This window comes from Orcinus orca, chromosome 6, assembly GCF_937001465.1.
Source record: "Orcinus orca chromosome 6, mOrcOrc1.1, whole genome shotgun sequence".
NCBI lineage: Eukaryota > Metazoa > Chordata > Mammalia > Artiodactyla > Delphinidae > Orcinus > Orcinus orca.
This window is the reverse complement of record NC_064564.1, coordinates 92,873,425-92,892,440: the sequence shown is the minus strand read 5'-3', so window position 1 is coordinate 92,892,440 and position 19,016 is coordinate 92,873,425. Positions and strand designations below refer to the sequence as shown.

At 43.9% G+C, this 19,016-nt stretch overlaps 1 protein-coding gene across 4 annotated transcripts in view; it reads left to right on the top strand.

Moving 5' to 3' along the window:
- The window catches only part of ABCA1 (ATP binding cassette subfamily A member 1), a 182,272-nt gene that overhangs the window by 62,008 nt on the left and 101,248 nt on the right, over positions 1-19,016 (top strand). For all 4 annotated transcript variants that reach the window (XM_049710938.1, XM_033431218.2, XM_033431217.2 and 1 more), the window contains 2 exons: positions 5,164-5,326; positions 15,651-15,744. In XM_049710938.1, coding sequence (XP_049566895.1) covers positions 5,261-5,326; positions 15,651-15,744 — 160 coding nt within the window. In that variant the 5' untranslated portion in view covers positions 5,164-5,260. The remainder of the gene's footprint in view (positions 1-5,163; positions 5,327-15,650; positions 15,745-19,016) is intronic.

Here is a 19,016-nt window from a genome sequence, read left to right as displayed (position 1 = left end):
GAAGATTTTATTCACTATTTACCTTCCTAGGGAATCACACAATAGTCAAGCTTTACACTATGCAGTACTTAGGTCTTGCAAGGCATGATTTGACTTGTGGACTATGTTATTATTGTCATAGAACACAAGTTTTTTGGGGGGAGGGAGATCAAATTATTGACATATAATTTACATACAGTTAAATTTCGCCTTTTTGCATGTACAGTTAGATGAGTTTTGATAAATGTATATAGTATATGTATAACCACTACCACAGTCATGGTGTATAATATTTCCATCACTCAATGTTCTTTGAGGTCTGTCCTCTCCCCCACCTCCTGGCAACCACTGATAGGATTTCTGTCCCCATTGTTTCACCTTTCCAGAAAGTCATACACATAGACTCATACGGTATGTAGTCTATTGTGTCTGGCTCTTTTCTCTCAGCATAAGGCTTTTGAGATTCACCCATGCTGTTGCATGTATTAGTGGTATAGTCCTTTTTTTTATTGCTGAGTAGTACTCCATTTTAATTTATTCACTAATTGATGGACATTTGCATTGTTTCCAGTTTTGGCTATTCTATATAAGACTTCTATGGATGTTCCCATACAGGTCTTTGTGTGAACGTATGCTCTCATTTCTTTTGGGTAAATACCTGGGGTGGGATGGCTGGGTTATAAGTCTGTGCATGACTTTACAAGAAACTACCAGAGTATTTTACGAAGGGCCTGTTCCATTTTTCTCTTCCACGAGCAATGTATGCGAGCACCCGTTGCTCCACATACTAACACTTTTCAATTTTAAAAATTGCAGTAGTTCTAGTGGGTATGCAGTGGTATCTCATTGTGGTTTTAGTTTGCATTTCTCTGCAACTAATGATCTTTGCTTATTTGAGAAGGTCATGGTTCAGCAGGCTGGGAGTATTAATAATTTTATTCTTAGGTATTAATAATTTTAGAATATCAGTGGCACTTGAAGTGAAAATTTTTTTTTAAAATTGGCCAAAGATTTGAACAGTGGCTTCCTCAAGGTCGTGCTGTACAAAAAAGGTTAAGAGTATGGAACTATGTTGAATTTTGGCAAAGTGTGATCCACCTGGGTGACTGATGCAAAGACCTAGAGAGGGAGCGCCTCGGACTTGGCATGAAGGTGGGGAGAAAGCAGATTTCATGGTTCCTCTGGCCTTGGGAGGGTCTTAGCTAAACCTGTTAGTGGGAAGCCTAGCTAGATTGAGTTACACTTTCCCAGATGTCCCAGGAGTCACCTGGGAAGCTCAGCAGTCCTTGTGGCCGTCACAAGTGTGTGGTGAACATAGAACCCCCTTCCTGGGGACAATTTGCCTGAATCAGTTAATCAGGCTTGAAAAACTGGTTATCACGGGCCCAGGAATGCCACCACCCTTCCATCCTGAATCCCTATTTCTCATGCCCATCTGTAGCTAATTAATTGAGCAAATATTCCCTGAGGACTTACTCTATGCCTGATACTGTCTTGCATGCTGGGGAAAACTGCTATGAAGAAAGAGGTCCTGTGGACTCAGAAAGTGGCAGAAACGATGCAAGCTAAAACAGAGGCTGCCCTGGGTGCACCTAGGAGGGGCTCCTAACTGAGTGTCGTCAGGACAGGATCCTAAAGTTGAGGAGGAGTTGGCCAGGCTGACAGTGCTGGGAGCAGCAGCTTCAGGACCGGGAGTGCACAGGAGTCCCCGTGGTAGGAGAGAGGGCTGTCCATTTGGAGCCGTGGGTAGTTTTGCGGGACCTGGTTTAGGAGGTGGGGAGTGGTGAGAGAGGAGGCTGGAGTCATCGGGGAGACCAGCTAAACCAAGGTGAGGACTGGACTTTATCCTCAGGGCGGTGGGGTGCTGGCAGAGGTTTTAAGTGGGCGAGTGGCATACCTGGAACTTGGGTTTAGTGGAATAACTTTGGTTGCTCTGTGATAAACGGATGGAGGGGGCAAGACCGGAGGCAGGGAACCCAGGGAAGTGGCTGTTTTGGTCACGCAGGAGCCAGAAGAGGGTGCCCTATTGACGGGCCGTGATTGTGAAGTAGGACCCTTTCCAGCCAGTAACTGGAAATGTGCATAAGGGCAGAAGCGAGTGTGCTACTAGCTTTGAAACATTGAGAAATCTAGTACATAGTACGGCCTTCTTTTTGGTTTTGGTTTGTTTGTTTGCTTCCTTGGAAAACTGATGTAGAAATGTCCCTTGGGCTTCAGTTACCTGAGCAGAGGAGTTCGGGCATTGCCAAACCCTCCTCTTTGGGCAAAATCACTCCCAGCAGTGGTCACCATGTCCTGAGGTGGGGGAGGGGATTATGCGGGAGGCCGAGGGCTGTGTCAAGGTGGGCAGGGGAAGTGGGGCAAGAAGCCTGACTGTTGGTATCCAGCGAAGCCAGAGCAGGACCTTCTACTGCTGCTCCAGGCTACTTCTCGCTGACTTCTCTGCGTGTCTCCTGGAGGGTCTCTGAGGCCGGAATCCATGTCTGGAGACCCAGAAACTCTGCTTTAGGAAAATATTCTCCAAAAAACCTCCTCCTGGCCGTTCTCTTCTCGTGAACATTCTATAGAGGCGTGTCTTCTTTTCCTCTGAGATTCTCCACTCAGATTGAGGGGATCCTGTGTCCTGGTTTGGGCCTGGGGGTCTCTAACACTAGGCCATTCTGATTTCATCCTTCCTACTTTGCCGGAAACCCACATTGGACTTGCTAGAAATAATGGAGTAGAAAAGATTGTTTAGACAGGATATAACCATTTCTCTGTTAGAGGGTACTGATAGACCAGAGAAAGAAAAGTGGGGAGAAGGGAACTCATTTCTTTGGCACTTACAGCGTGCCATGTACTTTGTTGGGGACTTACTTATATTGTCTCATTGAATCCATTGAATAGCATGCAAGGTAGGTGTTGTCACCCCCATTCTATAATGAGGAAATTGATGCTCAGAGAGCGTAAAGATTTGGCCAAGGGCACATAGTTGGGAAGCTGGACATAATTCCTGTCTAGGCTCTCTTTCTGCTAAGTTAATTTTCCTTTTTTAATTACAAACTTGTGTTTCAACCTCCTCATTGTTACCTTGGGGATCTGAAAAGATTCTTGTAGCTTCTAAATTAACTAAGTGATTCCTGGAGAGCAGCTTTTGCATGAGAAAAATCTAGCTAATTATTTATTTCTGTGTTTCTGGAATGCAAGCCCTGTCCTAGGCCACTTTCAAAATAATTTGGGATTGCAAGCACGCAGCTCACAATAGAATTCTGGCTCTCAGTGCTTGGAGGCCAGTTGCCATCTTCAAACAACAAATTGTGGATGGACACAGTGCTGATTTAACTCTTCTTTTTGGAGTGAGAATTTTTTTCGGGGGGGTGGCATCTGTGTCCATTTAGAGTTTTGCTGAGCAAACGATAAAGAAAAGAAATAGGGGAACTTCTCTGGTGGCGCAGTGGTTAAGACTCCACGCTCCCAATGCAGGGGGCCCAGGTTTAATCCCTGGTCAGGGAACTAGATCCCACAGGCATGCCACAACTAAGAGTTCACATGCCACAACTAGGGAGCCGGTGAGTTGCGACTAAGGAGCCTCCAAGCCGCAATGAAGGAACCCGCCTGCTGCAACTAAGGAGCCCACGTGCCAAAACTAAGGAGTCCAAGAGCCACAACTAAGGAGCCCACCTGCTGCAACTAAGACCCAGTGCAACCGAATAAATAAATACATCAATAAATAAAAAGAAGTAGGTCCTAAGACTTGACTATTTCAGAGGAATCCCTGATTCGTTGGCTTGTCAATGAATGAATTAAAATACATGATAGTAGAGTCAGTCCTTCTTCTCAGACACTGCAGACTCCTTCCATTCCCTCTTCTTTTGTAGAAGTTTTTAATCCAGGTCCTTGTGGGGTGGGGACCAAGACGGTAAAATCCTGCTATAGATCACCCTTTGCATTGAGGTCTGTTTGGACCCACAGACGTTTAGTGCAATACTTGGTTTTGTATGCACAAGTGGTCACTACATTCTTAGCTGTTTTTGCTGTTTGTTCCTCAGGCCTAATATTTCACCTCTACTCCACCAGAGGCCACAATGATTAAATGGGCCATTTTAGAGGTAAAGCCAGTTTCTGATTTCTGCTAAGCGTTCATGACTGTGAAGTGGCATCAGGGCCTAGCTTTGACCTGTGCATCCCTCCCTTCTTCCAGTTTTCATTTTTCACCCTTTCCCCAACTTTAATTTTAGTATGACTACCTGGGATTATTCCAGTATTAAATGAATACCATTGTTGAGGGGGCAGCAGGGACACACAGAAGGTTGTATCCCCTGTTTATGAGACCCTCCCACCCCAGGATGGCAAAACAGTCCTCCAAGGAGGCACCTGTGACACCTGACAAGGAGTAGGCGGGCCCTGTGTGCAGGTGCAGGTGTAGCAAGGCCAGAAGTGTGCATATGTCCGGACAATGGGAGCTTGTCAGTTTCACAGGCGATGCTCTCCATCTGCCTTGGCTGCCTTGTTTTTCTCAATGAGATATTGTTTTCTTTCCACACACACACAGCACTGGCGTGGTCCTCATCACCTGGGAGCCAGGTGTCCGTGGCATTTCCTTGGTGTTTACTCACACCATCTAAGACATCATCACATCTAAGACACGCTGTGACTTTTTCCAGATTAGGAAACTGCTTTATCGATGGTGCCATTTATCGCCAGAAGGACTCAACTTTGGAACTAGATGAAAACGTAGTTTGCAGCAAATTTCAGGGAATAGCATAAGTCACTCCAGGTTCAAGGCAAAATTTATAAATGCTGCTGACATTTTCTGAGAGGGGAGGCATTTTCTTAGAGAAGGGAGGCAGGTCTCTGGGATTCCAATATGCCCTTTGCAATCTCAGGGTTTTGGCCACCTAAGGTTGCTCACGTAGGTCTGCCTTCATAAGTGCATTTTTCATTCCCAAATGATCACACCCGTGGAGCTCAATTGATTGGGATAATAATGGCTCACTTCCAGGCTACTGCCAGAAAGCCTGCAGAATCCCTGTTTACCAGAGACCCCAAGGCTAGAAGTTGGGGACTCATGCCTTATGCAGAAGTAGTCATGAGGCAGAGCTGGGTTTGAGGGCTCAGGTGAGAGGGCTGGTGCAACAGCCCTCACTGGCGTATAGCTTTGCAGCAAAAACTGACGGCGCTCTCCCCTCTTGCTTTATCTTTCAGTTAATGACCAGCCACAGCGTCCCCACTGTGAGCTCCGGCCACTTCCTCCACGGGCTCCCGAGCCTCACGCAGGCTCTGTGGTGTCGGCTGAGGTAACATGGCTTGTTGGCCTCAGCTGAGGTTGCTGCTGTGGAAGAACCTCACTTTCAGAAGAAGACAAACAGTAAGCCTGGGTTTCTCTGGGGGTCCTCCCATGCTTTTCTTCCTGATTTTGAGTTGGGAGGGGAGGAGGGGGGAAAGGGAGTCTTCTTGGTTTTCTCAAAGTGATTGAATGAATCTGGCCCCGGTGGACACGGGACTGTGTGTAGGGTCCTGATTGAGCCCCGTCGCTTAGCATAGGGGGCAGATTGGCAGCCAGGCAGAGATGATAGCTTTGGTTTGTGCTAGTACCCAGGCCTGAGTTCTGACCTCCGGAATCTGGCACAGAATTGCCCCTTTGCCATCTTCCTCTTAACTTTTGCTGCAGCCCTGGGGGCCACCTGGCTCTCCAAGAGCATCTAATGGTTTCTGGGCAGTGGAAATGAAGTGAGTTCGTGGCCCAGCTCTTAGAGATCAGAGGCTGGATCTGTTAGTGTCAGTGTGGACTCTTTCCTGTCAGCTTTGACTGCAAGCCTGGAGGAATATAAAACTGAGATTTGTTTTATGTCTGTGGAGGGTTCTAAGCCATTCACTTCTGGATGGGACAGTGATCCTTTCAGTAATCCCGAGAAGGCCATCCTTAACTCTCAGGTGAATGGTGTTTTTCCGTGAGAAGATAAAGGCTGTAAGGCCCGGTGATCTCTGTGAAGCTCCGACATCAGCTCTTGGCTTCTCCCTCTCTGAACACTCCTAGAGATCCCGTCCAGTCTCCTGGGTTTAGCCGCACCTCTCTGTAGTAGGCTTCTAAATGTCTGTTTCCTGCCGTGCCTTTTTTCCTGAATTCTAAACCTATATCCCCATTTGGCTGTCCTCACGAAGCTTAACACATCTGCAGCCGAAATGCTCATCTTTCTTAGACTCAAAGAGCTATGAGGGATCTTGGATATAACTTAATTCAGTGTTTCTGAAACTAGACTAATGCTTGGCCGGCCCTTCTTTAAAAGAACAAAAATGTCAAGGTCCTCCTTCGTTCACTAAATTTATTTTTTTATTATAATCTTACTTAAATATGAACATATGTGAAACTAGATATAAACCCCTTATTCTTACAGGCCATATGACCCATACAAACTTAAAAATTAAATGCAAACAAAATTGCAAAGCCAGTACTGTTAATGTAGTAAGGCAGCTGACACTGTTTAGCTGAAGCCATATTATAGGTAACAATGTGACTATGGTAGTGAATGCTTATTCGTTTGAGTTTGGACAGTCTATATTACTAAGTGCTAATGATTCAGTTTTCCAATCATTTTTTCCAGTGACCTTCATTTGATATCATTTGGCTTTCATTTGGTCCAATCTCATCATTCACAAGTTGCGTTTGCATCTGTGCCTTTCTTATTGGTCTGCTACAATTATATTGGTGCTAACACAGTCACAAACACAAATATAAACTTAGGCTTGAAATCTTGTGCCAGAACTTTGTTATAAAGTAGGCATTCAGAAAAATCCAGATACGTTTATTCACATTTGCTTAGATGACCATTGAAATGAAAACACAAAATTTTAAAATCCTGACATAGAACTCATATATAATCCCTCATGGATATGTGTGTATATGTGTGACTCTAGAGTCGGTTCTCTAAACCACTATGTCAGGTTGCTCTTCAGTGGTATTATTGGTTTTTCTATCTTCAGTCTTGAAGTTTCTAACCTCTTTCTTGCCTTTGCCTCTGCCTCCTATGGCTCTGCCCAGGTCCTGGTGTTCCAAAGACCTATACGTTCACCTCCTAATCTCATTTTTTAGCTACTGTGTGGTCCAGGTCCCCTGCCTCTTCTCCTCATGGTGGCAGCAGCCCATGTGATGGGCAACTGTCTCTGCTGTGCTGTGTCCATTAGCTGGTGAGTAGGGGAAAGAACTATATCATCTTAGTGATGCAAGGTCTCAAGGGCAGTCCAACCCAAACCTGTCATTTTACAGATAAGAACACTGAGGTACAAAGCAGGGAAGGGATTTCCTCAAGGTCAACCAAGAATCAGGAGCACAGTGTCCTGGAACAGGATTTGGGATTGGGCCATCCAGGCGGGGCCAGTCTCTGCTAGTCTTGCTGCTTCTTGCTCAATATTGCTTATCAGTTTAAAAAGCATTACGAGTAGAGATAGGCGGGCTTAGTCAAAGGCAATTTTTGGCCTTGCGGCAGAGTTCTTGTTGAAAGAGTAAGAAGGAGACAGTATCCTGACACAAAAGGGCTTTTCTAGGTGTTACATCTACTGCCTGTTAGCTTGTCCTCCCTTCCTGATTTCGACAGGAAATCTATTTCGCCAAACCAGAAACAAAGGGTGGTTTATTTCAGGTTGCACATGCTTAGGTTGTCACAGCTGGAAAGATCTGACCTGCTTCTTGTACAGCTGATGGGATTGGGGTTTGGGGTAGGGGACAGGGGTCCAGAGTGGGTGGGTCATGGAAGTAGCACCAGAACCAATTTCCTGGTGGCCCTACAGGCACAGGCCCTTTTTTTTAGTAGTCTTTGCCTTATCTGCATGAAAGATTTAGTGCCCATGGATCTCAAGTGCTGGCTGTAGCTACTTCCCAATCCACCTGGCTTGGATCTCTAGATACATTGTTTTATAGACAGTGGAACCTGTTTAGGGTTTTGGTAACACTTTGTTAGCTCACATAGTCAGAACGAGCTCTGCCCAGTAGGCAGGGGAAGAAGTTAGCAGCTCCAAATAGTTCTTGCCCACAGTGTATGGAAAACCATTGCTTGATTTCCTCCTTCTGAGATCCTGGGTGTACACACTTGGCCCCAGAGCCTGGCACCGGGGATATGCTTAATAAGTATTTGCTGAACAGGGGTAAATGCATTAAATGGGCCATTAGTTTACAGGTCTCAAAGAGGCTCCCCTGCTATAGGGGCCTTGTGTGCAGGGAGATGGGAAGAAAGATGTAAAAGCTGGGTGCTGAACAGTAAACCCTGAGCAACCTTCCTGAAAGGCGGCCATTTGCCCTTTCACTCTGTGTCCTTGTTTGCTAATGAATCCTGGGGACCTCTCTCTTGTGCTCCCATTATGCAGACTTATGGGGACCATCAGCCAGGGGTAGATTTCAGTTGTTCCTGTTGGGCAAAGAATACATTGAAATTGAGTTGCATAAGTTGGGTGCAAAGCTCAGTTTGGGTCCAAAGTAACGGTTAACTTGTGTGGGTGGCAGTCACTGAGCACAAACAGGGCTTGGGACAGGAAGGGCGAGGGGCTTCAGAGTTCTCTGGGTCCTCATCTGGTTTTAGGCCGAGCCAGAGGCCAAGGTCCCCATGGAACAGATGGGACAGATTACGGCCATATGCCTCTCCTTTTTGCCTTTGCCATTAATTTTCTCATTTAGATCTGTTTAGCTGTGTGTCTGGGAAAATAGATAATTCTAATTTCTGCATATATCAATATTAAGAGTATCAATATTTGGGGATTGTTTAATGACAAGGAATAAGCTATCAAATAAATAAAAATTAAGACTCCTCATTTAAGAGCCACTAGAGAATTTTATAGCATAGACACAAACTTTCTGCACCTCCTCCCGGCTTCCAATTTCACCTGATACATTTCTTTCCTGTCCTTAGTCCTGGCCTGGCATTGCTGGTTCAAATCCAGATAAGAATTCTAATTATTATCTAATTCTAATTCAATTCTAATTCCAGCTTGGCCACTATATGTCTCAATGGCTCAGGGAAACTCATTTTTCCTGAGTTTTAGTTTCCACTTCTTTGGAATGAGGAAAGTTAGAACAAATAGCCATTTATTGTTTCCTTTGGATAGATATTTATTGAACATCTACTGCACGTAAGATAGTGTGCTGGGTATACAGGCAGGATCCCTGCCCTCATAGAGCTTACAGTTCAGTGAGGGAAGCAGATATGAAGCACATTATCACATAAGTAGAAATCTCATAACAAACTGTGATACGTGCTATGAAGGAAAAAAACCAAACTGTCCTACTATGTTAGGTACTACCAGGCTAAGGATAGGGAGTTAATTTAGAATAGAAGGTCATGACATTTAAGCTGAGAGCCTTGAAGTTCGAGCAGCAGTTAGCCAGGGGAAAATCGGGAGCTCAGCCGTCAGGCCACTGGATTCCAGGTAGAGAGACAGAGGGTGGCCATGGGCCTAACGCACGTCCTGGAGTCAAAGAACAGGAAAGCCAGTGGCACTGAAGGAAGACTGGCTGGGGGTGAGTTGGGAGTCAGCAGGGGCAGATCATGCAGCCATGGAGCTGAGCAAGGGCAGCTGAATTTTATTTTATGTGCAGAAGGAGTCCCTGAGGTAGATAGGTCATGATGACGAGGGTCAGATGGTGTGGTCCTTGGCACTGAGGGGACTTGAAGGACGATAGCCCAAGGAGACAATTATAATCATTACTTACGTACATACATACATACATACATACATACCATTTTGTGCTGTTTTCCTCTTTCATTTAACATCATTTGGCATATATGTTGCCATGTTTCCAAATAATTTACATATTTATAATAATGATTCTTGATGTGTAGGCTGTGTTTTGTACTTTTGAAAGTACTTTTGTATCCGTTATCTTCTTGATTTTCACAGCAATTCTGAGAGGTATGCATTACAATTTCTGTTGCACAGGTGAAGAAAGTGTTATAAGTTAGTAAATTAGTAAGAGGAGGGGTTGGATCTTTTGGGCCCAAATCTGCCATGGGATAATGCCACTGACATTCCTGGTAGCGTTACAGTAATCCATCAATGCAGTTTTTATTTTGTAAGTTCACACCCTATTGCCAACATTCAGATGTTTCCCGTGTTTGCTGTTATACATAAACTACTATAAAGACTTTATACATATAGCCTTTTCTTATTTTTAGATTATTTCCTTAGGCCAAAATCTCAGAAGTACGATTCCTAGGTCCAAGGAAATGTCCCTTGACATATACGATCAGATGTCCTTCCGAAGAATCAAACCAATTTAAAAATCCACCATCACCACATGAGGCTTTACAGTTCTGGGAGGGCAGGCGTGGTTTTCAGATTTCTTTTTCCCTCCAGCATTTCTCTGATTTGATCTTTAAGATTTCACTTTAATTTTTCCAGACTTAATTGAGCTATATATCGATAAGTATTTTTCATCGTGATGCTGATATAGCCTGGAGTGTGCTATTGCTTTGATGAACATCCTGTTAACTGGGAAAATTCATTGTCTCCCATTTTACTTTTTTAACCTCTCAGAATAGTCTCTCATATTTTTATCTGTTTCTTTTCCCCATTGAATCGTATTACCTTATCAAGTTCTAAAAGTAGCCTAGCACTATTTTAATGTCCCAAGGACATTGGGTAATGTCTAGAGATATTGTTTGGCAGTTACAGTCCTGGGCCAGGGGTGGTTGGTACTGTTGGTTCTGGCGGGCGGAGGCCAGGGATGGGGGAAACATTCTTCCATTCACAGGAGGGCTCCTTACAACGCTTATTTGGCCCCAAATGTCAATAGTGCTGTTGAGAGAAACCCTGCTCTAGAAACACTCGCTCGCATTATCCCCATGTTGTTGCTGAGGAATAACGAGGTGGAAAGTCCCCAGAGCAGCTCAGTGTAGCAATTTACTGAAACATCAGAATTTTTGTTTTAATAGCCAACCTAAAAGAAGGCTTCTGAGTTTCTAACTTTGGTAAGAAGCATCTTTTGAACACGGTGTTCCTCTCCATCTCCTCTGCCTCGTGGTGGGGGCAGGTGTGGAGGGAAGTGGGTAGGTAGCATCAGACTAAGATTTAGAAGAGTTTTCTAGTTTTCTATAGGAGTGTGTAGCAGTAAAGCATCAGTCTTATTTCCAAGCTATTGGGTTGGCCAAAAAGTTCGTTTGGGTTTTCCATCTGGTATGGAAGACCCAAACGAACTTTTTGGCCAACCCAAATATTTATGAGGGCCTATTCTGAAGGAAAAATGCTAAGCTTAGAGATGGGGGAGAAATCTGATTTTGACAATGAGTGGAGCCAGAATGGCATTCCTGGCAGAAGTCAAATTGGGTTTCTAGAGGGAGGCTATTAGAAAAAGAAGTACCTAGAACAGCCCCCTGAGTTTGGAAGGCAAATTCTATGTTCAATGACAGAAATAATTTTAGAGGTTCAGAGTAAAAGTGCACGGAGAGAATTGTGCGTCACGAGCTCTCTGGTTTGAGTGCTGGCTCTTGGAGACGGTCTCTTCATTCATTCATACATGTTAGTATCTCAGCTCAGCATGGCTTAACGATCAAGATCTAGATACTCTGGTAATGGGGCAGGGGGTAAGGAGACTGGGGTGCATAGTGGCTAAGAACACACCCTTGAGTTGGACTGGCTTTGAATTCTGGCTCTGCCGTTTACCAGGCTTGTATCTTTGGGCAATTTATTTACTCTTTCAGCCTCAGTTCCCTCATCTGTGAACTGGGTATTATAATAGTGCTAATGGGGTTATTTGAAGATTAAATGAGTTCATCTATGTTAAGCACTTAGAACACTGATACATGGTAAGACCTATTTAAGTGTTAGCTGTCATTATGGTTGTCAATCTTTTCCTTACCTCTTTCCCTAATCTGCTTACACCCACTGGCTTCAGTTGCTAAAAATGATTTGCAAGATTTTCTTCGTGCTCTTTGCTATCAGTGCCATGGGAAAGATCCATTCATTTTTTTTTTTCAATCAATCAGCGTATTTTGAGCATCTGCTCCCCTATTGGATCCTAGATGTGGGGCTACAGAGATGTCCAGGAACATAAACTTTGATTCATTGGGTCAGATCAGTGCCCAGGAGGGCTGGTGAGTGCCAGACTCCTCTTAAGTGGCCATCTTGTAAGGTATATATCTCAAACATGGCTCTGTGAGAGGCAGGATGATGGGTGCAAAAGCACGTCGGGGTCAGTAGATCTGGGTTCAAATGCTGACGCACTCTTTTACCAGGCTATGTATGGCTCATAACCTGCCCCAATCTTACTTTCTTCACTATCTAACGATACCAGCTACCTCACAAAGTTCTTGTGAAAATATTAGAGATGAGTTATATAAATCCCTGGTACACAGTAGGTGCTCAGGATTGTCTGTAACTATCATAAGCTTTTGGGCCATGAGCTCATTTTACCTCTGTGGAACCTGTTGGTATTTTTTGACTGTGCCACCTAGTGGGGTCATTTCCTACCTGGGCCACATGAGTTGGGCAAAACTAGCTGCTAATCTCAACCCTGCCACTGACTTTCTCTGTGACTTACCCTTCCTTGAGCTTTAGCCTTGCCACATATAAAATACAGACAATAATGGTTCCTACATCTCAGGGTTGTTTGCAGGCTTAAATGAAATAATCCATATATAATGTGCCTGCTACACACTTGACTCTAAAAAAGTAAATGGTAGCTACTATTTATCGCAAAAGTACACATAGTAGCTTCAGAGCTTCAAGGTTGATGGCTATCTTACTCATATTCTTCATTTAATTTTGGTTTTGTTGGTTTTTTTTTTTTTTTACTTCATTATTCTTTTCTGAATTTATTCACAGTTAAACCGTTTTTTGGAAGTTTTACTCCCGTCTGTTAATATTTGTGAGTGATTTTATTTAGCTGTAAGCTTGGAATGCATACAATTTTGTGTTCCACTTTTTTCACTTAATATTATATGGTTAATAGTGTCTGTGTTTCATAAACCTTGCTGTAGTGACTGCATAATGTATTGTTGAGTAGATGTGACATATTTAATCATTTCTCTATTGCTGTGCAATTAAGTTGTTTCCAATATTTTGCAATTATAGTGTTTGAATCAATGAGTAACAGTGTATATAGCTTTTTGATATTTTAAACTTAGTTCTGTGGGATGAATTTCTAGGAATATTGTTTGGTCAAGGGGAATAAACATATCTTTTGAATACATATGGCCAAGTTGCTTTCCCAAAGGGCTCAACTGACTTACATTTCCATCTTTATTATTTTGTAAACTTCAGTTCATTCTCTCACTCAACACACATTCTTAAAGCCCTTATCATGCGGCAGGCTCAGTGAGAAGAAAGGGACACTGGAGGAGGAGCCTCTGCTATGCCCAGTGCTGGTAGAGGCTCAGGGTACTTGGGGAGCCCAAGGAGGGACTTGCAGCTCAGCTGGTGGAGGAGGCTGAATGTCATTTGAAAGCTTGGAGATTTCACCGTGTGTTGCCGCTTTGGGATTATTTACAGAAATATTTAGCAAGACCAGACCAATCTTTGGTCTCGGAGACCCCATTGACAGCATGCTTTCTTCCAAAGGACCCATTTGTCTTTTTTTTTTCCTGGTGTGCTATCTAGAGCAAACTGTTCTTCATAGTTATATGGTAACAGTGGTTTTTTGTTTGTTTGTTTGTTCTACTAGAGAAGTAATACATGCTCATTATGGAAAATTTAGAAAACACAGAAAGATGTTTAGAAAAATCACCCATGTTCTTATCATCCAAGGACATCCACTGTCCCCATCCATGTATTTCCTTCTAAAAAGAAGATTTAAAAAAGAGTTTAATGTGGAACCATATCAAAGGTCTTTGGAATGTAAAATACCAGAAATCCAACGACAAATAATAAACAAAAGCTAAAACCAATCTGAAGCAGAAAGGTTAAATTAATTATGATCTATTCACAGCGTGGAGTATCAAGTGGCCATTAAAATCCATATTTTAAGAGAGTATTTTGTCATGGAAAACACTCCCAGTATGATGTTCAATGAAAAAGCAAAATACAAAATTATATATGCTGTATAATCTCAATTTTGTAGAGAAAAATTTATAATTTATGTATGAATAGGAAAAAAAGACAAAAAATATTAATGGAGAACCATTGTTAGCTTAATTTACTAGGAATTATCTCCAGGAAGTAGGATTAATGGTGATTTATGTTTATTTTTTTCTACTTTTCTGTATATATATTTTTAAATTCAAAATTTCCACAATAAAAATATATGGACTTGGGGATCAAAAAAAATTCTGTTTAAATAAAAGGAGGGATTTCATATCAGTGTTCTCTTGGCTCTGAAGCCAACAGTTGTAGTTACTCTCAACCACAAGGGCCCGTGACTATTCTGGGCTCTTTGGTCTTCATCCTAATTAGAACATCTGAGTCCAGAACTGAAAGGAATGAAAGAGGTGAGGCTTCAGGCCGTGGAACTAGTTGTCCAAACACCACAGGTTCAGTTAGATTATGTCTCATGATTTCCATCCTGTTCCTGTGCTTATTTATCCCCTGATAACTCACTAAGGCAGGTTTTTCCTTTAGAGAAACCCCATTGCTTTAACCGGTGGATCACAGTTACATATGTTTAATGATCTTCTAACCCACTGGAGAAGGTGGTGACCAGATCTTGATGGATGGGGAAGGACTTTGCACTCTTCCCAGATCTTTCCAGTCCTGGGGGCACACAGGTCACTCTGGAACTGCATGTGAATTTCCATTGTCCTTTGGAGCCCTATTCTCAGCCCTGCAGGGGGCAACTCTGTGTGTTCCTTTAGAGCCAAGGTGCTGTGTATTTAGCACAGCAGGTTGCCCTGGCCCTCTTCTTTTAACAAATGGTCATAACATACCTGACACTATGCTAAGGCTGGAGATGCAAAGATGACTTGATCCAGTGCTTGCCTTCAGGGTACTCATATTGTAGTGAGGAAGCCAGTGATAAAAACATGATTTCAGGGGCTCAGGGAAACTGTTATGGGAGGAGGATGCATGGGTTACTCTGGGAGCACAGCAGAAGGGCTTCCAGCTCAGCCTGAGATTTTAGTAAAGGAAATTGTGCCTGGTTGAATCTTGAAGGATGAGTGGAAGTGAGCCAGATGAAGCAGGGTGGGAAGCATCTTCCCTTTCGTAGGGAAAACACAGAGGTATGGAATAGTAAGTTATAAGGTGAGAACTGCAAACAATTCAGTATTATCAAAGCGTAGAGAGTGGTAAGAGAGGCTGGAGAAGTTGATCAATTGTTTATTTATTTATTTATTTATTTATTTTTATGGCTGCATTGGGTCTTTGTTGCTGGGCGCAGGCTTTCTCCAGTTGTGGCGAGCGGGGGCTGCTGTTCGTTGCGGTGCACGGGCTTCTCATTGCGGTGGCTTCTCTTGTTGTGGAGCACGGGCTCTAGGTGCATGGGTTTCAGTAGTTGTGGGCTTCAGTAGTTGTGGCTCATGGGCTCTAGAGCACAGGCTCAGTAGTTGTGGTGCATGGGCTTAGTTGCTCTGCGGCATGTGGGATCTCCCCGGACCAGGGCTCGAACCCATGCCCCCTGCATTGGCAGGCGGATTCTTAACCACTGTGCCACCAGGGAAACTCTGATCAATTGTTTAATTAACTTTTTTTGTGGATTTCCCAAAGCTCAATAGCATTAGGCTTCCATGTTGTTTTGTTTGTTTAATTCACAGTGCTCTGTTTTATTTCCCACTCAGTGTCAGCTGTTGCTGGAAGTGGCCTGGCCTCTGTTTATCTTCCTGATCCTGATCTCTGTGCGGCTGAGCTACCCACCCTATGAACAACATGAATGTGAGTATATGAGCATCCCACCTGAGACTTACTGCTGGCAAGTGGAATCCAGGCAATGGGCATGGGCTAAATGTGACCTCTCCCAAGATGCTATCTTTAGGAAACAGTGCAAATGGCTTGGAACAGAAAAGCTAAGCTTCCGATTGTTTGATAAGGCATGAGCTCAGGAAACCATTTTCAGTCCTAGTAGATGGTGATAATAGTAATTATAATAATAGCCAACATCTGTTTCATGCATTTTCAATCATGAAAGTAAAATAACCTTACTGATAGCTCAGAAAGGGATAATTAAAAAAGCCCGCCTGCGCGTCTGAAGCCTGTGCTCCGCAACGAGAGGCCGCGATAGTGAGTGGCCCACGCACCACGATGAAGAGTGGCCCCCGCTCACCGCAACTAGAGAAAGCCCTCACACAGAAACGAAGACCAAAAATAAATAATAAAAAAAAAGCCCCCTAAGGCAATACCTTAATACCACTATCATCTGGTACCTGCCGGGCTTTTTCATATGCATTATATCTTTATCACACAGTTGCAAATCATGGAACATTACAATTTTAAGTAGCATTTGTGTAGACCACCTCAGACTGACTAATATTATTTCATTTGATTCTTATAACAACCTTGTATAATGGACTTTATAATTGCTATCATTTGCTTTAATTTCTTGATAAGTAAATTGGGGCTCAGAGAAGTGCAGGGAATTGCCCGAGGTCACATATGTATCAAGTGACAGTGATGAAATAAAGCTCAGGTCATCTGACTCCCAATCATGTGTTTGGATGACGGCCTTTTCAGTGAGCATAGAGAATACAGTAGTGGCTGAGAACACAAGCTCTAGGTGTCAGGTTACCTAGGTTTGAATCCCGGCTTCAACACAGGTATGTCACCTTGGGGCAAATGGCTTGGCTTCTCTGTACCTGGGTTTCCTCATCTCTATAAAAAGGGAATAATAAGACCTACCCCATATGGTTGTTGTGTTATCCCACAGTCATGGTCTTTCTCTCCTGGCTGGGCTTGCTGGATTGATTAATACTGCAAAAATGTCCCAGTCTAAAAGATCAGCATTTGTGGGGGAAGTTTGGCTGGGACCTCTTTTCCATGGCTCCAGTGACTTTTCCTGTCATTAACCAGCTCTACCCACATCCCACCAGCCCTATAGGTGCGTAGGATACAGTTCTTCAGGGAAGACGTAGGGCTGGGGTCACCTTTGAAGGGTGTTCTCGGTCTGGTTCCGTGTCTCTCAGGGCACGTAGTGACAGTTATTTACCTGCTAATTTGCTAGTACACATTATACATATTCAAGTTTTAAAAAACCCCACGAAACCTCAAAACATTCTACCAGATGTGATTTTCTGATTTCACCAAAAAGAAAAAGAGCTTACAATGAAATAATACACACTCAGTTTGTGGGCCTGGAAGGTAACACTGCTTTCTTGTTTGGAACCTCAAAGATCGATGAACAAGTGTGTGTTGGATTTTGTATAAGCATTACCCTAAGCCCCACTGAAGTATACATTTTAGGGAAAACTCAGCTTTTTCATCTGATAAGCTATTCTTTCTCAGGAATTATCACAAGCAGACGAGACAGTGTAAGGGAAATAGTGCAGGCCTTGGTATCAGACAGACGGGTTTGTTTCGATCCTGGCTCTGCCACTTGCTGAGGTTGTGATCTTGTGCAAGTTGTTGAATTTTGACCCAAATCTCTCTGAATCCAGACCATCAATTCTCAGAAATGTTGTGAAATTCCTATGCCTATGGAAGATAGATAAGATTATCTATGTACTTACTGCAACCTTACTTCCTGTTCTCACCACCTTCTAGGGACCTAGCTGGAAGGGCAGAGAGTTAAGGTGAGGCTTACAGAGGTGTCTTGTCTCTAGGAACAAAGGATTGGTATATAATTCTTCCCCATAAATCTTTCCCAGTTTGACCCAGACCCATCAAGGTCCTAATCACTTCCCTGGGTCATGAGACTCCATTAAGCTACTTGATTGTCATCCCGTGCACCAATGCCAAGTCCTTACCCTGCTTTTATTTGCAAATCAGGTGGGACACGACACATGAGGAAGGGTCTTTGCTTCACTCACCAAGGTTTAGACTGAAGCACGTTGTTGGTGTGCTGGACCAACATCACCCTGCCTTTGGTGCCAGTATTTCCTGGAGGTTAAAGGGGAGAATCCCTTGGTCCTTTGAGTATTTGGTTGGTTTACATAAATCTCCCCTGAATGAGGAGCAGCTGACTTAGGCAAGGGACCTTGTTTGGTTTTCCTTGAACTATTAACAGGGAGATAAGGGAATTACAGAGTAAACGTTCAACAGGCCAGAGTCCCTGCAGAGGGTGGCCACAGGGTCCAGATCTTGGTTCATCCTTGCTTTGGATGTTGCCTCTCTGGTTGGAATGTGGATAGAATAAAAAGATAGAAGGACCCCAATATTGAAATGCAAAGTGTAGCAAGTCCTGGCTGTGGGTGAACTTCTGGGGAGACTCTGTTAGCCCATTTGCATGAAAATAGTAAGCTGAATAAAACTGGGTTTCTGCCTGGGGGAGGGGGGGACTGTGTGATGGAAGGAGTGTTGCTGGCTGGGCGAGAGCCAAGGAAGTACTGTTGTAGGCTGGCCACCACAGCGCCTCAGTAACCCCAACAGGCCCATCCACTGAGCCTTAATCTCTGCCAGGCACTTTGCGGCATGCTTTGCTTGTAAAATCTCACTACAGCTCTGTGAAATCGATTGTACTGTTACCACCATTTTATAGATGAGGGAACTGAGGGTTAAGGGGTCCGTGACTTGGCCAAAGTCACTGCTTAGCAAGTTGCAGAGACTGGATGTGAATCCCAGTTGGTTTGACCCTAGAGCCTGAGAAGCTATACGGCTCTCCACTACTCAGAGCCATGGCTCTTAATGGTTGTTGACTCTTCTGGGGTCACAGATAACCCTGAGAATAGGATGCGCGTGGAGCCTCAGCCTTTCTGTCACAGGAATCCACACGTGCTTGGTCTCAGGTTAAGAGCCCCTGGTTCCAGGGCACATTTATCTTGATCCCCGTAAGCAGCCCCACGGCCTTTGACGCAGCACACCAGCCCCTGTACACGCAGTCCTGCTGTCTGTAAGACGGTCCTCCGTAATGAAGGGAAGGGGACAGAGAGGGGATGGCCTGTTGGATGGGGCTCGGTGCTCTGATGGGAGGAGAAGCAGCAACAGCAACTAGCATAGCTTCAGAGATGGCATCTGACCCCAAGTCAGCACGTTCATTAGGTGCCTTTGAGGAGCTT